We start from the raw sequence: 23651 nt of genomic DNA, 5'->3' as shown, positions 1-23651 counted from the left end.
ATTGGAAAAAAGTTGCCCAATTTTGTTGTAGTTGCCCCACCAGGATAAAGTTAAGTCCGATCTCATCATTGTCAGCCTATAATACACGCAAATAAAATAGCAAATTCACGCTTTTTAATGAGGTACAAACTCGGAACATTAAAGTGAAAGCGAGTTACATAAATGTAGAAAAAGGTAGGTAAGAGGTGATCATTTTCAATCTTACAATGCCAATAATGTCCGCCAATCAAGATCATGGAAAATTCTTGACAATATGGTTAGGAGTACGGTACTGAAGACGAACTATTGGTTTGATCAAATATGCAAAGATTGGGTAAATCAGGAATTGGTCCTCTAGGGGTCCTTAGGGCATATGAAATATGGTCCAAAACGAAGGTGAGGATTTCCAGCAGATGCAGAAAGAATTTAAGGAATCCGTATAGCCTGGTCCATTTCTTACAGGTCTCTGAAAACTACATGTGATTGTGGTCTTCGTCTATTAATTACAAGTGGGAAGACCAACAAAGAAGATGCAAGACAAAGATACCATCTTACAATAGAGATTTAGAGAGAGATTCCTTGAGCATCTTATACTACGCCCCACAAACTACTTTGTATCAGCGATGAGCGATTAGTACAGACATGATCACACACCCAATATGAAGTAAGAAATTTAACTTGCTCCACATTCACACACCCGACACACACTTGCACGCATTAAAATGAGTTCAGAATACCATCATGGCATTTCAACATCAATGCAGTGTTGGGCTTTGCTAAAATTAATTGGCACGAATACGTTGGTGCTTCACTCAATACAACTCATGAATCAAAGCAGAAATCCACTACAAAAGCTGCAGTCAAATAACTTATCAGACATCTTTCATACAAAACAAATCACCATATGCCTATATTTCTCCAAAAAGACTTTCTTTAATGACTTAAACTACATTGACATAGAGGGTGGTATTCATAGACCCCCCTTAGAAAGACACAGAGAAAGTGCCCCATCCCTAACTTCCCTAGAAAGAATGCTGCCATTTTCGGCACGGACAAAACCAATACAAAACAGAAGGCATTTGCCTATTTTAATGAATTTCCCTGCCCCTAATGCTGAGAAACTTTGAAAAATACCATAATTATAAAGAATGTGTATCAATCTATAGAATAAAATAAAAAAAAAATTGGTAAAGTTTGAGGAATTTACAGTGTATGTTGAATTCTGTGTTGTATCCAGGACGAGAAAAAGTAAGTATCGTGGTTCCCTAGCCTTAGCTGTGTAAAAATTGGAAGGCAGGATTTTCGAGAAGGTCGGCTGCAGGCTTGACATCTAAGAAGTCCTTCACTTCAATTGAGTTGGAAAGTTCATCAATCGAAAATGGGATGCTGCATTCACATACACCAACAGGTCATAAGAGCTAAAAAACGGGTTTAAACTACTCTATATCCGGCTCAAGATTGATCTATAAGAGCTCGAGTTTGACCATGGTTCATTAGACCTAGTACTTAAGTTTGACCACAATTTCTTGTTCAATAAGCCTTGGATGGAGGTTCAAGCTCAACGTGATTAACGAAAGAATGATAAAACATGCGATGCATACCTGGAATTGTCATCCAATAGAAATGAGTTGCTGACAGCATTGTTGGAGTCCTCTGTCATTAGCACTCTCATACTGGATATAACCTGTTGTAAAGTTGGAAAATTAGACTCCTCGAAACATTTATTCTTTTACTGAGAATGTCAGTGAAATACAGGCTTCAAGAGAAAATGATGTTTTAGCCAAAGAGTACTCACTTCAGGGGACACACTTCGGGTATTATAGTTATCATCCCAGTATAAAGTACATATTCTGTACAGCTGCTGGACACTCAGAATCTGCGGACACCATTGAAGTGATGTGAGATAATGAACGGGATTTTCTACTAAATCTATATGAAGAAATTGCTATTTAAGGAAGATTAACTTCCTTGAGAGGACCTATTAACACATATGCACATAAAGGCAGAGACAGAAAAATCCACATAACAGAATCTCATAGGGTTAATTACACTTAGGCCCCTTCAAAAAAATCGAAATTACATTTTCCCCAGAAAGTTTTAAAAATTATATTTATACCCCTTCTAAAAAATACTCCATTTGTTAACCCAAACAGAATTGGTAAAATTTACTTTTTATTTAATAAAAAATAACTAATGGTAACTTTATTAAATGACCATAATTCCCTTGGATAATTCTGTAATGTTTACATTCTGAGAGGGATGGACTTGTTATATTTTTATATTTGAAGGGACATCTTTACAGGATTTGTTTTCAGCAGCCTGAGGCAATGCTTGAATATTAGATTAGGAAAACCTCTACTTCCATTACAAATTGATTAGAAGCAAAAATATTCTAATAAAGATGTTTTCCAGTCATATCATCATAAACTTTAGCTTGTATGATACAAATATAACACGAATAGTGCTGGAGTTCTAAGTTATCCTAAACAACCCTTTGAAAATCGAAATTTGAGATTCACTACCATCTTAGAAATTATCACAGCAATTTTTTTCATAGTACTTATTCAGACATTTTCTTTTTTATATCTCTATCCTACAATAATTAAAAATGTGCCTAAAAAAAAATATTTACGTGATACATGTAAAATAATTGTAACCTCACATTATATAAAATAATTAATTTATCATCTCCAACTACAATAATTTTATAGCAAGTCTTTTATTACTTTAGCCCCTTTTGATTATTACAACATAATATTTACACCCTCACAAGTTTCAAAATTACTAAGTGTAATTTGGTCAATCAATCCATAAACCTTTCGATGATGAGAGGTTCAATTCGAAGTTCGTTTAAACTTTTTGCTAATGTCAACATTTTTTTTCTTAAAACCCTTAAAGTTTGGGGTGGGTGCGATAGTGAATGGAGTATTTTTTAAATGATGCAAGTATAATTTTTGTGTTTTTTTGGAGAAAAGTGTAATTTCATATTTTTTGAGGGGTATAGGTGTAATTAGCCCTAATTTATGTTACCATATGATAGTGCTCCATGTGGATTTCTTGCAAACAGATTTTCTATTTTACTTGTTTCTTTTTCTTCCCTCTTTTATTATGTGCTAGAGAGGAGCTGGAGGCTGACTTACAGGACACAAATCATTGGTGATCTCATCATAAGATATTCTGTACTTTTGATGTATAACCTGCACAAAGAATGAAAAGCTAAGCCCGACACAAAATAGGAAGAGTTTCATAAAGATAAACGAGATAAAGAATTATACTTCAAAAGAAATGAACTTACCAAGAATCCAACAGCTTGTCTTATGTGTTTCAACTCATCCCAAGCTGAGCCTGCGTACTGGGACGCGAGAACATTCGATACAGCAAGAAGACATCACAAAGAATGATTAGTTATAGCACAAAAAGAAGGGGATATTTAATCTGATGTCTACGGGACATACCTCTTCTTTTGCTTGGCAGCACCACAATTCTAGCTCAGCTAGCCCAGCTTTGACGTACTCCCCGTTGCTGAATGTACAACACTCACGACGTAGAAGAAGACTAATAATTCATGCATATGGGTTAACTTAGTGATTCCCCATAATAAAGGAAATGTAGAAGGATTTCTAGAATTTAAGGAAAAAAATCGTCAATCACCTGTTGAAGAGTTGTACATTAACATATGAAAATGTTTGAGTAAATATCTTCTGGATGAGGACAGGGGGAACCTGAATAGCCAACAATTGTTAGCATTATAAACCTTATTAATCGGTATAATGTATACAAAGTGCAGCACACATTAAATCCATACAAAATTTTGTTTCAGGGTGCTGAGAAGGGAGTTGAGGCAATCAATGATGGCCTGCCAATGATTTGTTGGAGAGTCTTTGCCAAAGGACCGGCCAGATCTTAGCACACTTCCCTTAGAGGTTCTGGGAGCCTGAATCAACATGACGCAGAAGCAATAATCTTCATTAATAAAATGTTCATACAATGGCTTTTCAGAAAGTTGCACAAAATATCAGAAGGCATCATAACGATAACATGATAGGAGAGCCACCGACAGCTACATAAGGGCAAGGCAACCTGATGTGTATATGTCGATCAATTCTTGGAAAAGGGTCCATCAGGTAATCAGTTCAAATTGTTGCCCATAACTAGGCCTCTGAGTGAGGAATGGAAGAGCATCTTAGACCAACTTAACATAAAAGATAAACATATATCGATGTGCTGCTTACATTATTAAGTTTGACAATGAAGTCAATATCTCAAAAGACTCACTTGTTTAGTATAAACAAGTACCCAATTTCATACTATACTCCATAATTTAAGTGGCTCATTAGTTAAGTATTAAGGTTCATTTGGTTCAGGTGTGGTTCTTTTCAGTTTTTTCTTCTTAAATATTTATTTATCCAAAGGAATTAAATGCTAATGTGTACGCACATCTTTGTTTTCTCCCTTTTATCTCTTTCTTTCCATTTTTTGGCCAACCATTTCTTCTCCAATTTCTAGGGGTCAAATCGCTGCACTATAATCCATCATTCAGCCCTAACTTCCCTTTTTATCTTTTGAAAACCACCCATCTATTGAGGTATGCAACAAGATCGAGCCTAACTAAAGCTGCTGCTCGGTTTTTCTACAGGGAACATTCAACTTCAGCTTGATCTATGAAACAATCAGATGTATTGAAATAAATCATTGCATAAGAACTATAAAAGAAACACAAGCACTTGGCATATCCAACAGCCACACTCATCTCCAAAGGCCTATTTTAACAACATTAACTTTCTTTAAAGATCTCTCTGACACTATGCAAAGAAAAACCCAATGCTCTTCTTAGTACAAAATAATCTTTCAGTATGACAAGTACACAACTGATTGAGATCTCTATGAAACAAAAACCATATTAAAACATAAAACAAAATTAGAAATACTGATGCTTCGCTGTGTCTTCCGGACAGCTACATTAGCATCACTCATGGTAGACAATACAGAATTTATATTCAGAAACAGGCACAGACATAATTCGCAGACATTGAAGCATGCAGCATAAGGATTATCACTATTAAAGTATGTCACTCCTATAGAGTTGTATCAACACTTCAACAAAATCCTAACAAAATTGATTGCTGTTGAACAAAACAAAACAAGGAAATAGAGGCAGAACCAGATAGAAATTTACGTGGCACATACACTATTCAACAGCCAAAAATACCTGAATGCATAAAGCAAGCAACGATCCCAGCTCCTTCTTCAAATTGTCTCGAATTATGCCATATATTTTCTCAACGTATGCAGTAAGCTGCTGCTTGAAAAGCAGAGCTGGGTATTTGGCTTCAACTTGGCGCACTGCCTCAAGTGCCGCTGCAGCAGCAGTAAGGTTGACAGAAGAAGGAGAAGACCGAAATCCCTGTACATAATTTATTTGGTCATTTTGCATCACTCTATGGTAATGGTAGTACGCACTTAAAAGGTAAAACATGAATCTTCTAAATACCATTGCCATCCTCCCAAACAGGGAAGTTGCTGTTTGTGGTTTTCGAACTGGAGTTGCGTCAGCAGGTTTCAGACTTTTCTGAAGTAAAAACAGGAGCGTGGATGTATTTGACAGCCAATAAGCCATATGCTCGTTGCTGTCCTGATCCTGCAATTATTAAGTGCTCAACTATTTCTCAGTTCTGCGATAGTAGTTCATGTTATGCTGACAGAAACTAGTTCAAAATTCTTTTCCCCATAATTTGGAAGAGGCAGACAAAATTAACCTGATTAAGGTAGACATGTGATAAACCTAGTCCCCCAAAAATTCAGTACACAAAAGTAAGAGAAACACTAAAAGTCTAAAGTAAGATGTCAAATGTTAACAAACCGAGCTGTCAAGATACGAAAATTCATTGATGATTGTAGGTTGCAAGGCACTTCCTTAAATCATGTAGGATAAAAATATAAGTTCCCATGCAGACAAGCCCTTAGGCAACATATCCATGGCTCCATGCCCAAACCCAATCTTACATCCAAATAAATAATCACATCACGTGAAACAGCCCCCTTACCTCAATAGCTGAACCAATCATCTGAATGAGACGGTCGAACACACTAGTCCGTTCAGCTTCAAAAGATTTCCAGTGCAAAAGACATTTGTATATTGTGAAAGCTGCAACAGGTTTGCCTTGACTGAAGCCCACATCTTTCATGACACTTTCCATGAGAGCATCAACATCCTCCTGCAGCAAAATTTACGATTAACTCCATCCAGGAAACCAACATTTAACCTTAGCAAATGAAAAAGAAATCAATTTCTAGAAGCACAGACATGCTGCCGGTCAATTGGGGGTCTCCTTGGTTTGTTATCAGGGGTTTCATAACCCTTCACTGGAGTATGCAGCAAATCCTGCAGAAATCAATGGTAACATCAAAAGGAAAATCCAATAATTAAGATAAAAAGCAAAAAGACAAACAAAGGGCAAATCCGATAGCATTATCTATAGCATTCAATTTTTGTTGTCTCAGGAAGAGAATAGTACATTGCTTCTGAGTGCTTCGCTAGCATGGTGCCCATTTTCCAATACCTACACATAGGTTATAAGGAAACAGCATTAGACTCAGAAAGAAAATAGGAGAGAGTGAAATTTCTTGACAAGTAAACACCTTAGTAACTGAATCAGGTGAATGTCCCGACACTCCTTTGGAAGTGGCTAGCAAGGTTTGCTGCCGAAGAATTTTATTCTCAGACTCCATGTCAGAAATTTTTTCTTCAAGTCTACAGAAGGAAGATATAATTTTGCAACAAATTAAGTATGAAACATGAGTGTAAAGAATCAGTGATGCAAAAGAAGAGTTCCTCCAAGAACATCTAATTTTAACACAAATAACCACATTCATAAAAGAGAAAGAAGCCTAACCTATGCACAGTAGTCTTCAACTTAACAATCATTGATTCCGCCTCCAACGCTTGCTTCAACCTGTCCTCACTAAGCTTGTTTGTCTCTTCATATTTCTTCTCTGTTTCAACTATTTTTATTTCCAAAGAGCTCACTAAGGCCTGTACAAAAGAACATCATGTCCATGCATTAAACATTTACTATTTAACAGCATAAGTCCCAAACTCTCGTCCCAGATTACCTTGAGCTTTTCATTTTCAGCACTAAGCTTATCCATCATTTCATGGTCAATGACTGGAATCTCTTGTATTACAGGGATCTGTTCAGCTGCTACTTTTGCAGATTCCCTTTCCTTCAATAGCATCTCTTTGGTTTCTTTGAACTGAAGCTGAAGGTCTTTTAAAGCTGTTTGTAATTTTGCATTCTCTTGTGTCTTTGCTTCTTCTAGGTCAGCCTACAGAAACAGAACGCATATACATGGATAAGAGAAGGAAAATGAAAAGATGTGTATGGTAGTTTCAGAAGTAAATTCTAAGAAGCACAGAAGGGAATCTTCTATAGTAATCTTTTGGAATTCACTCAAGTCATTTGGAATTTCCACATAGTAATCTTTTCTTGTTCTCCATGTTTTTCCTCATAGCTCCTACTAATCAGCGGATATTAGATGCAAACATGCAGAAGACCAACCTTTTTTGTTTCATTACTATCTATTCTTGGTAATCACATTTACGAACATGCAGAACCTTTTTCCCAAACTTTTTTGTTTCATGACTATCTATCTTGGTAATTGCATGTCGTACTTTCCATCAATAGTTCTACATTTATGTTTTAGCACCACCAAGAACTGTGTGCATCACCAAGTAACAATAGCAGGTACACTCACAGAAGTGTACCAATAGATCCAGCTCTTAACTCAGAAAAATATGTGCCTAGAAGAAAGTGTGGTTTCAATTTGCAAAGGAAAAAAGAAAAGGAGGTGTTTAAAGGTCCAACTTACCCTCATTCGTTTCTCCAGCTGTAATCTCCAAGTCAATTCTTCAACTTGCTTCTCTAATTTATTCTTTGCAGCTTGCAGAGCACCAGTTTCTCTAGCAGCCTGTGTTTTAAGAAGATAAATATATACAGCTGACCAGTAAAAAAATAATGCATTTAAATGGAGGCTAACAATATCAAAACATTTTGGAAAATCCAAGTCATGAAAATGGATTTTCTTCTTCAGATGTCATATCTGTTTTTGGATTCCTTTTCAACATTTCGGAAAAGGAATTACAGATTTTATAGACGTACTACTCCACATTGGTGCAAAATTAAAGAAAAAAACCAGGGCTGTAAAAGTTTAACAGAATGCCCGGTCACTTAAGATGTTTTTGTATCACATGTAGCACAGTTGTCATTCTGAACTTATGTCACTAATCGTGGGAAGCCAGTGATAAAAATGATAGATATTTTGTGTCCAATCATCCTCAACATTATTCACATAATAGAACACATAAATTCAAAAGGTTTAGACTTCATAGTAATTGGAAAACTCGCACATAGTTTTAAGAAATGTTGGGAGGAGAAGCAAGTTAGGAGAGGAAAAAGAGAGAGAGAGAGAGAGAGGGGTTTACCATCTTCAGTTTGCGCAGTTCCTTACGAGCAACTCTTGCCCTCCATGCACATTGTGTGGTGATTGCAGCTTTCTTAAGCTTCACATACTCTGAACGAGCTAAGAATTTGCGGCAATGACTCTGCAGTCATTCAAAGGAGTCGTCAAAATTTCTATTCAAGAGAAGATAATTATGCTTCCTAACGAACCAAAAATCAAAGGACAACTCAATCTTGTTCAAATGATTCATTGAAAACTAAAGATACCTGGATTACAATTGCTGCTCTTGTCTGCCGTCTAAAGCGAAGCTCACTCCGAGCAGCCATTCCACGCATTCCTGTCTGAAGTGAAACTGCAGATGAGCAAAGTTCTTTGTATGCTTTCCTAGCAAGATACATCCGCAAATCTTTCTGAATCCTTAGACAAGAAGCTTCTCTACGCATGCTTTCATAAACATTCCTAGTAAGTTCTCCTGCAACCAGAAAAATAAAAATCCACAATCAACATATTAGATTAATGTGGTGTGGAATACTTCTCTGAGTTAGAATCATATAAAACAAAATCAATTACCTCTGCAAACAGATTGAACAAGTATTGCAGATCGGCGCAATAACATGAAACTTCTTCGAGCCATGTGAGAACGAAACTTTCTCTGGATAATGCTCGCCGATCTTCCCAACACCTCAGTTCTCCGAGCATCCAGCTCTGCCATCTGACCAGCCCTCAGAAACACTTTTGTTTTACCAATCTACAAAATGGAACTGCATTAAAGGTGGTTTTATTCGATAGCCAGAAAGCAAATCTGAGATATTCTCAGAATGAAAGGAAAAAAGAACCATATGTCCATAGTTAAAGGGTAAAACTAATGATAATTCAAGTAAACCTTATAGTACATTCATGCTAAGAAAAGCTGATCACCTGATATCCTTCAAGTCCCACTTTCTCCAGAAGTCTCTTGCAAACAGTGACCTCATCCGCACTACAATTGATCCAATCAAGGTGAAAAAGACAATATACTGATTATGAAGGAAAAGACAAAAGTATCAAGAAAAGTTAAAATACCTTCCATCTAAAACTTCAGGAGCAAGGATGCCGAAACGGTCTACAAATTCATAGAAAGGTCTTTTGGTAGGATACCCAGCACAACTTATCCTAATTGCTTCCATGACACCCTGGATATACAAACACAGATGAGTATAAATATCAGATATATGCTGACAGCTAACTCCACGAACATGATACCAACAAAAAGAACATAAAGCAAATATTACCCCACAGCGCAGTTGTTGCAGGACATTGTGATTCTCGAATATAGCTGGCTTAAGAAGATTATTTGGCTTCACACAGCGAATATAATGAGGTTCAGTAGCACTCAGAGTTTCAAGCAGGGCTTGTAATTGTTGCTGCAAGATGTATCATGTAAAAACTTTGTATCACAATGTAATGAGTAGAAAGGTGAAGAGCACATTCAAATGATGAAAACAGCAATTTGTACCTTAAACCTTGAACCAATAGAAGAAAATTTTGATTGTTTGGAGGACTCCTCATTTGAAACTGGAAACAGACCCGAAACAAAGGAACATTTGGAAGCACTCAAGAGTGCCTGATGTTCAGCAATAACATAATCCTTGTTTTTGTCCAGAAACAACTCAGTTTGATAAGTCACCTGAAATATGAAACTTAACTGTAATCCAGCACTTCACCAAAGTCCCAATTTCATGCAGATCTTTTAATGTAAAGCTTGATACAAAGAAACACATAACTAACTTACATCACCAGCATAATGGGAAATGGTGAAGTCAGAACGGGCTAATTTGGGCTTGCTGAAGCGTTTGTGGTTCTTAAAAGTCTGGTACAGCTTTTGGGCAAATGTTTCATGAGTCGAACGTGGGAACATGCTATAATGCAAAAATCAAACCAATAAGAAAGTCAGAACCATCAAACACTGTAGTAACTAGCAGCCAAAAAGCCAACGAATAGTTAATGGAGTGTGGCTTGAAGGATGAGAACTTACCAAGCTTCATCGAGAAGTGCAATAATGCCACCTGGCTTCTGAAAAATTTTAAAAACACATACATATTAGAAAGAGAAGTCTTAGGTGAGCAATGAACCTTATGAAAAAATCACTGCGTACAATTGCAGCACAGGCAACACAACCTTTTCAATTAGATCTAATACATCTTGATTGTCGATGAACTCAATGTAGCTCCAATTTATTTCTTCTTTCGTGTACTCCTCTTGCTCCATTTTAAACACATGCTGCAAAATGAGGTTGAGTATCAATAGACTGACACAAAGAAATCCATAATATCAATAAAAAGAATGACAAATTAACAAGATGAGCTACCTGATTAAAATGCTGCTGAAGCTTCTCGTTGGTCAAGTTTATGCAAAATTGTTCAAAACTGAGGAGATATCACATTCATTCAGATTGTTTACATAGGAAAGTAAGTGCACTTATTCACCTCAATAGTAAAAGAACATTTTGGCACATGCAGCAAGTAATCAAAAGCTCAAAATGAAGCATCATCCAATAAATTATATTCTGGCCCTTATCATCACCATCTCCAAGGTCGTGATGATAATAAAGTAAAGGATTATTTCAGAGTTTAGACTATTAAACACAATAAAATACATTAAGAAAAACACATAAGGCTTTAAGAAATATTTTCATGCAAACAACCCAGACACATATCAAGCAAACTGAGCCACACTTACGGTGTAGAATGATGAAACAAAACCATCACCACCCACATATTGACAATTAGAGTTTCCATCTCAAAAGTCGAGAAATTAATGTTTATAGCTGAAGAGGGCTTCTTTCATGTCTTAGGCCTAGCAGCAGTTTTTTTCCCGGTATCTCTCTTTCGCTCCAACTTCTTCATGTCTCTCCCATTTCACAAAAAACTTTTCGCCCTCTAATATTTGTTTTGCTTTATTAATAATTCAAAAGACTTGTTGTATCTTTTCTTCATTTATGAACATTTTCAATAAAAACATAAAATAAAGGCAATAACAATAAACAAACAATTGTTTCAATGTCTAAATAATGCTGCACGTGCATCAAGTGTGCCACAATGCACAGCACTAGCATAACGAGTGCGGATGTGCAGGGAACAACATTATCCGGGGCACAACTTATATTTTAAAAACATACAAAACTCTCTTAAGCCTATTGCATTCTGTTCCATGCTGCAGAAAAAAAAAATCCATGAGGATATGTTCTTTCAGCATGCACTTTTTGCTAACATTCTGGGGAACATATTCAGTGACTTGCTGATAGAATGAGTAGGATTGAAAATTGATACCAAAATACGAGTAAGAGGAAACAACTGTGAAAGCTGGATTCCAGGTATACATTCCAGCATTTAACTAAAGAAGTTCAAGAACAGACCTATTATGCTTTCATCTGTTTTAACTAAGGCTATGCTTCAAGTATGATGTATTTACCTATGATGTTAGCATCTTAATTTCAGGCTTCAGAACATAGAAATGCAGCCGAAACATAAAACTGTAGTGACAGTCCACAAAAATTAACTACAGACAAAGGGGAGGAATTAGTGTTACCATCTCCACCTGCCTCCAAACAAGCGAGAGGGACCAGCAGGGCCAAATATGGTTAAAATATGTAGACTAAAGTTCGGAAAAGCTTTTGACCAAACAAATTAACAGAGAGAAGCAAACTTTGCTCTGTTTGACTTGTGAGAGACCTCTATGCAACTAACCAGACAGGAACAGATCATGTCAACAATCAGGACACAGCGTACCAGTTAAGCACCTGTTAGTCTTGAAACTCTCAAATCCATAGATATCCAGAACCCCAATTAAACATTTCGAATTAGGATCTTGACCAATTGAACTATTAATCTTATCCACGAGCCTGCAAATAACAATAATGAACGGTAAATATGATTTTCATCAAAACCTGAACAAGAGTTAAGCAGTTAAATAAATAAATAGAACACGAATAAAATATTTCACCATAAAGGCGATGCTCACCAGTCAAACAATCTTGAGTAGACAATTTTGGCCAAAGCATCCCTACTGCCAACAGCAGCCTCTGGATCCAACTCTTTGGTGATGGTTTCATCACGAGTCACAATTACACGTTTGCAGAGGGAATCCTCCAAAGCCTTCGCATCACACCTACAAGATGTTTAAGTTTTTCTGAAAATATATTCCTGATCCATTAAGCACAAAGAGCAACGTGACAACTGCTCTCTTCAGTTAATGCATGCCCTAGTAAATCATACATGAAAAGCTCTGCTGCTGTTCTTAAATGAAACCAAGACTTTTCATCTTTAGGCATGGACGAATCAATTTCTTTGCCTTTCACAAATTCAATGTTCCCAAGATGGAGGATTGCAGCAATAACACGAAATATTGCATCCTGAGAAATAAAAAAGAAATGACTTAGTAGGTATTACATAGTTTTTCATGTTAAACTACTCAAGTTAATACCTGTTCCTCGGAACTGATTCCCACAGTATCCATTGCCTTCCTTGTAGCTGCATATTCTTTGGCATCATCAACCCCATCAAGATCAATGCAATTCGACTGGTTCAAATAATGAAATGTTCTTGGATTTCCCAACTTGTACTTTTGAGTCTCCTGAGAATTAAGGAAGCAAATAGGATTTGTATTTAAAAAAAGTTTAGGTTCAATATATTATGTCCAGATGAATTATCAACATAAGTAGATGCTAGTTTTAATGCACATGCCGAGCCAATAGTTTAGCACAATACCATGTAAAATAGCAAGGGAACTACCAGATAATCATCTAGGAGTATTCAAAAACCTGCTCAACCTACCTGCTTAAACCGCATCAAATTGATTAATAAATCATATGAATTCTAAATATTAAAACCCACTATTTTCAAGTCCGGTGGCAGGTTTAACAATTACTATCCGGCTTAAACACAACCCGCTCTCTATATCTTTAATATATTATACATTTACACTTATATAAAATTTATATATTATCTTTTATTTAATTTTTAATACACATTTTTTCTTAACACTCAAAAAAATTTAGTTCTTGTAATCTTCCTCTAACGAGATTTTGATTTCCTTTTGGTGATCCTCACTTTTCCACTAGATTTTTTATTTTTTAGTACTAATATAAGTTTATTTAAAAATAATTTACTATATTTCACTACTAATACTACATTTGAGTTACAAATGCAAATAAGTTAGAAATACAAGAACAAAAACTTATGTTTCCAATCCGCCAACCCGATCTCGTAAATAAGTCAAACCCGATTAACCCACACCACTCAATTTTGTTGAATAAAGAAGTAGTTCCAAATTAGTTTTAACAACTAGAACCAAGCGAGCCCAACAAGTGTACACCCTTATTATCAAGTAACAAATTTCTAACTTCTAAGATCAGATGCTTCAGTTACCTCCGGTGGTGCAGCACAAAGCATATAGAAACAATGGTAGTTTCTCTCTGGATCAGACACTTGACAGACACGGGATCTTTCGAGCAAATACGTTCTGATGGCAGCCCCAGATATTCTACCCCTGTCATCAAATTGAATTTCGACAAACTTGCCGAAACGACTGCAATTACCATCGTGTCAATTAGTTGCACAGACACAAAACATAAAGCTTTCAGAATATAAAGCACAGAAACTGTTACAGGTCAAACTATAAATAGAATCTTTAGTACCTTGAATTATTATTCCTCACTGTCTTTGCATTACCAAATGCCTCAAGAACAGGATTTGACTGCAACAAAGTACAGCAGAATATAACCAGTGATAAATCAGTCATGAAGTAATATACCGAGATGCCAACACCAGAATTAAAACTCACCACTATTAGTGCTACTAACTCTATGCAGCAATTATTACCTCAAGAACCTGTTGCTGCACTGATCTTCCCTCTGATGCAGACCGTCCTCCCATGTAAGCAAGATATTGCATAAGCAATTTTGTGCTTTCTGTTTTACCTGCCCCACTCTCACCACTAACCAAAATCGCCTGACTTATTCCTTCATTCATCATAAGCCTGTGTCCATGAAATAGTATACTTAAGCGCAAATATATATATATAAGGGCAGTATACTTGAGAGCAAATATATATCTATAGGGGCAAAAAGTCATCAACAATAAGCAACGCATGCCTGTATGCAGCATCTGCAACAGCAAATGGGTGTGGACTCAGCTCACCGAAGGCTGCTCCTTTATATTGTGCCATCATATGACTATCATAGAGATGAGGCAGTCTTTGAAAAGGATTCACAGCAATTAATATATTTCCAGTGTAAGTCTAAACAAAGGGTAAAGAACAAAAGCATCAGTGATATTGAACAAGCTTTTTAGCAAGGTAGGATTGATGGGGAAAAACTACTGATATGATGAATAAATAACATAAACTTACATATATTTCATTGATATCATATCTTGATTTTAAATTATGTAGAACTCCGGGTTCATGCAAATATGGCAATTTTGTCATATCATCCACCCCACAGGGTGGGGCTTCAGCATCTTTTGGGTAGACATAGGATGACTTGACCACCACCTGCAGAAACAGTTGACAGAAAGGTCTCCTCAGCAAACACTTGAACGAGTTATTGTACTAGTAAAAAATAAACAGCCCAGAAAGCATATAATCTGACATATCAAAGCAAAACAAAAATTTTCATGATCTTATTTGTACAAGCTGTAATATATTCAACAAGAAGGTATTGAACTAAATTAAGCACTGATGAAGGTCATGGATAAACAATTTTCAATAAAAAGTCGCTTAGAGCAGATCAAAATTAAAAAAAGAAAAATTTAGTTCTGATGAGAACACCAACCGTCTTCCCTGATGTACAAAGAACCTTGATGTCTTCACCATTGACGGCTACAACTTCTCCATCTATCCAGGCTACATCAGGATCCTCCACCCAAACAAGAGAACCAACTCCTAAAGTGACTGAAGCAACCTACAAAAATTCAATAATATTGAGTTATTGGCAAATGACCATGACGAATACCAATATCCTGTGGGAGAGGGATCACCATCCCAATTCAAAACATTTCTATACTGTGGAAACTGCATAATTAACTGATGGAAGTCCACATTGAACTTCAAAAAGCCTGTTTGCGGGCACATTGAATTTAAGGCTAACAAGTAACACACAGACATTCATTATCACATGGATATGACTGCATAAGTCCATTGGATCAACTAACTTCATATTATTCAAAGTTAAGCTTGTATCGTATTTATGTGCATTCCATCGTGGAACGTAAAAATGTCAGTTGATAGTTCTGTTTATATGCTACAAAAGTGGCAACATAAAATGAACACATGTGCATGCTCATGACCATTTAACCATTCTTAAAATTTTAATTTCAGTTGGTTATAGGTTTACTCAGAAGTGGAAAATTGGAAAGGATGAAAATAATATTTTCATATTTCTTGAGGAGAGCAACTGCACCAAATTATTTAGGTCAGAGATGAAACACATGCACTCAACTTCCATTTGACAAGCAACATTGATTTTAAATAGTCAACAAACAAATGCTCAAATTAATGCAATATGACACACCATCTATTTTTGTCAATCAAAGTCAAACAGGAAATGCAACCATAAAGTTTATGCTCTCATGCAGACACACACACACTCTCCAAAAAAGCAAGGGGGAAAAAGAAGAAACTGGCACTGGGATCAGTAGCAACTGATACTCGTATTCATTCACTTAAATAGCGTGTCCAACTGACCTAAAAATCTTGAATTATTATTATTATTCTAACTGCCAGAGATATTAATGAAACAAAAGAAAAGAATGAAGAACAATAAGAAAGAAAAAGCATGAATTCTAACATAATTATCCACAGATCAATTCAAGTTCTCAAGTAAATAACAAGATTTCATCAAGAATCAAACGGCACGCACGCCAAGAACAACCGAACAAATCAATAACAATACACAAAATGCACTACCATTTTCCAGTAACTTCAATCAGATCAGAAACTGCAGTCCCCGCCTCGATAGATATCAGTTCTCAAGATAACTAATCTCCAAGCCGGAAACCAATAAATAACAGTTCAACACAAAAACAGATCAATCCACCACAGCTTCTCCTACTTAAAAGAATAAACACTCCAATCCAGAACCACTTCAATCTAACAATCTATTCAACCAAAAAATCCCAACAATCTTATGCACAAGTTCTTCAATCCCTCCACTAATACTAAACCAAAAAAAAACACAAAGAAAGATCTGACAGCAGACTGCGCTCCGTATATCCACCGCCCCGATTTTCCGATGAAAAGAGGAAAAATCGGAGAGTTGCAGAGAGAATAAAATGAAGAAAAAACAGTAAAATGAAGCAATGAGAGAGAGAGAGAGAGTATTAAAACATTAAACCCCAATTTTTGGTCCGCTAAGTAAACGGATATTGTATTTTCCTTTTCTTTTCTTTTTTTCTTTTTATTTTCGGACGAAGTCTTTTCTCTTCTGTCCCACGTTGTTCGGGATTTGGTCTTTTTCCCTTTATTACAAACGCCAATTAAGAACAGTTGAAAGTTTATTCATTGTTGTGTAATTCCATTAATGCCCTCCGACCATAGCTGTTATTGCTAACCCGGGATTGCTCCTCCGCCAGGTAGGAAACGCGGTCCAGACATTCCGGTGGAACCCACCTAAAAATGTCACAGCTGTCGGTTCTATATATTACTTTTATTAATTTTAAATTAATAATTATCTAATAAATACGTTTCACAATTAACTATTAACTTGTTAAATAATTTTTAATACTAAATAAATATTTATATTATTTAAATAATTATAATATTTTTTTATATTTTATTTTTAATTAATTAATAACTATACATGGTAATATTACAAGCTCACGCAATTGGCTCGCGGGAAATATTCCTTTATTCAAGGGGACAAGACACCTCATAGAAAATAGACTAATTTATCCTTGTACATTTTTTACTCAATTTTTTACAATATATTGACTATATTTAATTAAAACTTAATGATAATTTTTTATAATATATATATATATATATATCTGTGAATTGTATAGAGAATTATAGATAAAATATATGAATTGAAATAAATAAGTTAATTGATAGGGATTTATTAATATTAATAATATAATAGATTTATTCCGTGTGGTTATGTTAAATTGCACTTTAATAATGAAGTTTATTTTGTGTTTATATTGGAACTAAACTGTGGATTCTTGAAAATAGAGCATAATTATTTGATTTTCTCTATTATTTTTCCATAAATCAAGTAAATGAGAACACTCAAAGTAAAAAAGAAAAAAGTAGAAGAGAATGTGGTGAGCATGCATGCAAGCAACCAACCTTTCAAACTTTCAGAGGGATACGGATTTAATTTAACACACCCAAAATGATGTTAATCGGGTCTAAATACATATTTTCTCTGCTAAAAATTTCACAATAGCGCAGCACGTCGTTGCTTGTCTTAAGACACCCTGGAACCGTAGCCCACGGGTTGGATTTCAGGATATATTTGGTTCAATTATTTATTTATTACAAAAATAATGTTTTTTTTAATATTATAACATAAATGTGACGGGTAGTAGAATATGTATTTCTGTAAGCCATCATATCATATAATCCTTAACCATTGATGCAATATTAATATTATATGCAGCGCATACTTTTTTAGCATAAGAGCAAGAGATGCCAAATTGAGTCCACTTGCCGCATGAACATTCTCGATTGGCAATTTTAACGACATGGATGTTGAGTCATTGTCTATACTGGCGTTTTGTAACGACCGAGGCAAACTGTTGATAGTGACGGTATTTGGTGACCGTATGCTCAATAATTTTTTCTTGCCAACATGTGAACATCTTATGTGCAAAATCTGTCCGTAGTTGGTTGTTGCTCAATTTTGCACGACTCTTCGCATCCCTGGCACAAAAATAATGGACAGTACATTGAAACGCTATTTCAACTATTGCAGTCATCGGTAGGCGATGAGCCCCTTTCAGAATTCCATTGATTCATTCTGACATGTTTGTCGTCAAAGTACCACATCGTCATCCACCATTATGAGCAGATGATCATTTTTTCTTATTAATCTCGTCTAAGAATGCAAATGTTGCATCTATTTTTCGGCTCTATGTTCCTTCCATAATTCGATTGAACTTTCTAATTTGATATTCAGAGCCAACTCTCCTACAAAAATCATTTAATACTACATTTTTGTAACGACTGTTGAAATTAGAACATACGTGCCTCAAGCAATACTAGTGCACTCAGTGAGGTGGCACAAAGTCCGAACTTTGGCTTATTGCTTTAATGATACAGGGGTGACAGTCTGTAATAAAGCACATCCCACATCGCCCTCTTATAACATGTCTGCTAAATTATTGAAGAAATCATTTTCAAGATGAATATAATTCTTCATTGATGATTGCAAATGCAAGAGGGAGTATCAGTTGATTCTCATCCATGGCAGCTGCAATCAACATTTTATACTTGTACTTGTGTATAAATGGGTCTCATCTACTCTAATAATTTTGCGACTGAATTGGAACCCTTTGATACACGGTTTGAACGCCCAAAAGACATATCATATCACATATTCACCGGTTGACCACTAGAAAGGTTTGTGTTCTCATTCAACAATAGCTCTTGCATTATATTTTTGGAGAGCTCTCATGTACTTGGGTAGCTTTATAACTGAGCTCTTCCATGTACCACAAATAATTTAACATGTCTTTTTCAAACTGTATTATGTCTTTTGGTATGGTATGTCGTACCCTATATGGTCCTTCACAGTTTGAATGACATGCTTTATTTCATATGCGGGGTTGCATTTTACATGTCCTAAAAGCAAAGAAGCAACATAAGTTCTGTCTAAATTACCATGTTCGAAGAATATATTATTTAAAATACATGTATGGTCGCCCCCATATTTGATTATTGCCCAACGTCCAATCTTTGATTTTAAAATTTCTCGAAGCTCTCATCTACACCACATATTTGAAAAAAAATTAATCAATCAACTAATTATGTATGCTTATACGATACAAATATATATATATATATACGTGGTGTTGTGCTTACGAACCACTTTCTACTTGGCTTTCAAACTCTCAGTTATAAAATATTCGCAACGTGCATATCGTATCGAGTTATCATTGGCCGCTTCTATTAACTATTCTTTATTTTTTAAAAGCATTCCCACATCAAGCATGTCTCCATTAGTATTATAAAATTTTGCATACTTCAAAGTTGTCACATTAATGGAATCCGCATGTATCTCCGAAAATTTGTTCAAAAAATGGTATAGAGCGGTAAAATATTTGCTGAGTAATTTTGTTTGCTATAGCCGATTCAGAAGATTATGACATACATTGTGCAATTTCAGCCATAACATTTATGTCAACATCCTTTAGTCCATCTTCGGGCAAAATTTGACATTCCACTTTATCTGGTTCAGAAGCACCATCTGAAAAATTTGCAAAAGTGTCTGCAATAAGGTCTTTTGCATCATCCTCAGTGGGTATAAAATTTTCAAATACGTGAATATGTGACTAGGTAGGCCCTGTGTAATGGATATCAAAATTTTCCAAGCCTTGGGTAATAGCGACATTATTCAGAGTATAATATGATGCGTCATAATTAGAAGTGCCTGCATAAAAATCGAGATTAAAAGTACCCTGTACCAAAATTGGATTAGAAGAACTTGCCAAATCATCGATGTTAGAACTAGAAGGGAATCCTTGGATAACCAAAAGCGCCATGTATTCTCCCCACCGTTGGCTCATTTGTGGGTTAACTTCTCCCCACTGTTGGCTCATTTGTAGATTAACCTCCAAATGAATTTATTGTGATTCAACGTATACTTCCATAATGGGAAAGTCAGCGGCAAGGTCCAAGAAAAATGATAAAGTATCGCCATCTTTGATTTGTATGAGAGCTTCTTTAATGCAACAGATATATTGACATGAATAATTTGTAGATACTTTCAATAAGTATTCATTGCTATCAACACCAATCTTCTGATAAAAATTCTTGATAGGAAAATTGAGCATAAGTTGATGAACGAGGTATCCTTATCGCCACAGTAGGCATCTGATCATATGTAACAGACCAGCCATCGCTAGATAATTCACCATCAAAATACATAAAAATTTCTATGCGAGAAGATGAAATCAACATATTTAGAAGAAAATAAAGATATAAATCTCACAAATGTTTGAGATGATGTGGGAATCCCGCTGCAAGAGTGGAATTCCCGCTAACGTCAGCCTTAAAATGTTGTCAACTTTACTGGCAACGCTATTTTTTGCGTGGTTTTGACAATTTAATATGACTTGTCAAATTACTTATCTACCTTGTAATTGCTATAAATTTCGTTTTTTGTTTCATTTTCAGCAACTCAAAACCTTCCATTATTTCATTTTCACCAAATCTTAGCTACTTTCAATTATTTCATTTTCACCAACTCTCAACTATTTTCAATTATTTTATTTTGTGTTAAAAAAAATATATTTTTACGAATGGATAGAAGAGCAATATATGGTCCACGTGATGGAACTGTGTTGTCTCAATAAGCACAGGTCTGATGATATTCTTGATGGTGACCTTGATGATGTACTGAAGGCTAGTCGTGCGGATGGTGCCTTTTTGCACCACTTCCATCAGCATAATCTTCATGTTCGTGTGCAACAAATATTACACCAAATAGAATTTTATAGCGGATATAGGTGCGGCAAGCTTGCATATAATTGTCATCTTATCACAGCATTGGTGGAGAGGTAGCGATCTGAAACACACACTGTCGTGTAGGGGAAGCCACAATTACCCTATAAGATATCCAAATAATCTAGGCACTCCCATAGATGGCGAGCCCGTGACAGGGATTGATCTCGACCGAACAACTTTGAATGACAGGAATACTGCCTGACGTATTTAGATTTTCGACCAAGTGCGAAAGCGTCCAACGATTCACGATTGCAAACTCATGCAATTATATCTCACATAGCACAGGTCGAAATTACTCCCAATATACTGCATGAAATTATCGTACAGTATGGACATGCAGTTGCATTGCTCCTACTAGATAGGGTGATATGTCCTAATTCATCAGAAAAACTAGTGCTATTACTATATTTTACAGAATTAGAAAATATAATAGAAGCTAAGAACTACAGTTGGGGCAGTGTTGTCCTGACATTTTTATACCTCAATTATGTAATGCTAGCACCAAAGATAGAGCTGCAATTAGTGGCGCGTTACAGTTGTTACATGTAATATTGAATTATTAAATTTGTAGCCAAATATTATTTTAAAGTAATAACACGAGTTTATATTATTTTTGCAAATTTGGGCCTGATCACGTATTTTCATTTCGCTCTGGACTTGGTGTGGAACATGTATATATGGGCCAAGTCCAAACAAATAACAATCTTTTGCTCCCAGCAACATCATATGATGCAATATGGAATTTTGAGCACAATTTCACTCGGACACTACAACAACTGCCAGGGTCATAAGAGATGTATTGGATGAGATGTAGTCTGACTAAGTATCTTATATTCAAGACATTACATACATCTATATGAAATTAAGTGCACATTAACTTACATCGGTTTATTTATTACAGTTTGTCTGGCAGCCGTATGACATAGACTCAGATTTTATGGCCTACGCAATTGATTTTAACCCCTAACTGTGAAGATCAACATGTCCTTTAATATTCTATGTAATAGTGGAAATGCATCATCCCGAACGGGTCCTTCACCAATTCGGGGATGAGGCAAATATTCCAGAAACGGCAGATACTTAGGACATGAGCCTGCATAAGATCACCCATTCCAATCGTACGGGCATAGATTGAAATCTGCAACACATACAATACATCACTAGATGGCAAAGACGATATAACACGATCGTACAAAGGCCACCCATTTCTAACAGAAAAGATACAGAATGAGGGTATTGGGAATGATACAATAATATAACACGTCATTTCGTGTCGTCATCTACTAACAGGTGTGTGGAAAGCGGATACCAACCTGGAGATACACCTGTGTTGCAAATTATGGTGTTTTATATATATCACATGCTTTATTTTAAACACTTTTTTACATTAGAATTCATTATTTTTCTACAATCTTCAAATAGAAGAGGTAAATAACCTTTTAGCAATTTGTCCATCTAGCCTACTAGATATTGAAGGTTACCCACCAATTGGTGGACCGTTTCGCATATGGAATATAAATAATCAAGGAAGCCCTAACACATGAGCCATAACAAAACATCATCCGATAATGCTCCCACCACATCCCACAGGCAAAGGAGAAGTTTTAGCCGAATGTCTATTGGTTCAATTGAATATGACGATATTGGGATGGATATAGTTGGTCCTTCTACAGTATGTACGCCTCAATCGCCTCAAGATTACTACGTGTCTCAACCGCCACAAGATAATTGGTTCCAATCGGCTCCATATATGCCAAGCCAAGCAGAAACCTATTCTTCACATATAGATTTTGACCTTGGCCCTGGCATAATCAACCATATGCACAATCGCCTCAAGATTACTACGTGCCTCAACCGCCACAAGATAATTGGTTCCAATCGGCTCCATATATGCCAAGCCAAGCAGAAACCTATTCTTCACATATAGATTTTGACCTTGGCCCTGGCATAATCAACCATATGCACCAAGATATAACATTTCACCAATTTTATTCCCATCATTTAGTGCATATCGTGATAATGTGGAGTCTAATTTCTGCAGCATCATCAAGTTGGTTGCATATTAATTCTAATGGTGATTATAACAATGAACAAAATGAGCCAATAAAAAACATGGGCGAGAAAATAAGAAGACCTCGACATCAACGCCACAGACGCAATTGTGGAACAGACGGACATTTTAAATATTTGTATTTTTATTATAATATTTAGAACAAATTATTGTAATTATAATATTTAAATTTATCATTAATAATTTTAATGTATTTTTTTTTTTTTAAAAAAAAAGTAAGGTGTGGATGACATCCATGACTTGAGGTGGTGGATGTCATCTGACTCAGCCTCTATTTTAAAAAAAAAATATCCGCATTTGAGTCATGGACGGCTTTTTTTTAAAAAAAAATTACGACTTAAAAAATATTATTTTTATAAATTTTTTAATAAATAAATAATTGGCTCGGATATATCTTCTCCGTCGCCGGTCCCAACCGTGAAAACCATGGAAAATG

The 23651-nt window shown here is 35.7% G+C and overlaps 1 protein-coding gene across 1 annotated transcript; it reads right to left on the bottom strand.

Annotated features, from left to right (window-relative positions):
- On the bottom strand, positions 727-16847 carry LOC105165691 (myosin-6-like). The gene is made up of 39 exons (XM_011084782.2): positions 16384-16847; positions 15251-15379; positions 14827-14970; positions 14570-14715; positions 14298-14454; positions 14114-14172; positions 13845-14004; positions 12901-13050; positions 12693-12829; positions 12439-12585; positions 12218-12319; positions 10787-10844; positions 10597-10698; positions 10454-10491; positions 10211-10337; positions 9935-10105; positions 9711-9842; positions 9502-9611; positions 9358-9418; positions 9010-9187; positions 8706-8911; positions 8462-8581; positions 7849-7947; positions 7093-7305; positions 6873-7012; positions 6619-6730; positions 6495-6539; positions 6284-6361; positions 6024-6194; positions 5471-5617; positions 5189-5383; positions 3785-3913; positions 3631-3701; positions 3435-3534; positions 3275-3331; positions 3120-3176; positions 1775-1855; positions 1581-1663; positions 727-1365 (listed from the first exon to the last, which is right to left on the bottom strand). Exons 1-39 carry the CDS (start codon positions 16384-16386, stop codon positions 1251-1253), a joined length of 4530 nt encoding a protein of 1509 aa, XP_011083084.1. The 5' UTR covers positions 16387-16847; the 3' UTR covers positions 727-1250.

The sequence above is a fragment of the Sesamum indicum genome, linkage group LG6 (assembly GCF_000512975.1).
Source record: "Sesamum indicum cultivar Zhongzhi No. 13 linkage group LG6, S_indicum_v1.0, whole genome shotgun sequence".
Taxonomy (NCBI): Eukaryota; Viridiplantae; Streptophyta; class Magnoliopsida; order Lamiales; family Pedaliaceae; genus Sesamum; species Sesamum indicum.
Note: the sequence above shows the minus strand (reverse complement) of the source record. Positions and strands in the feature narration are given on the sequence as shown.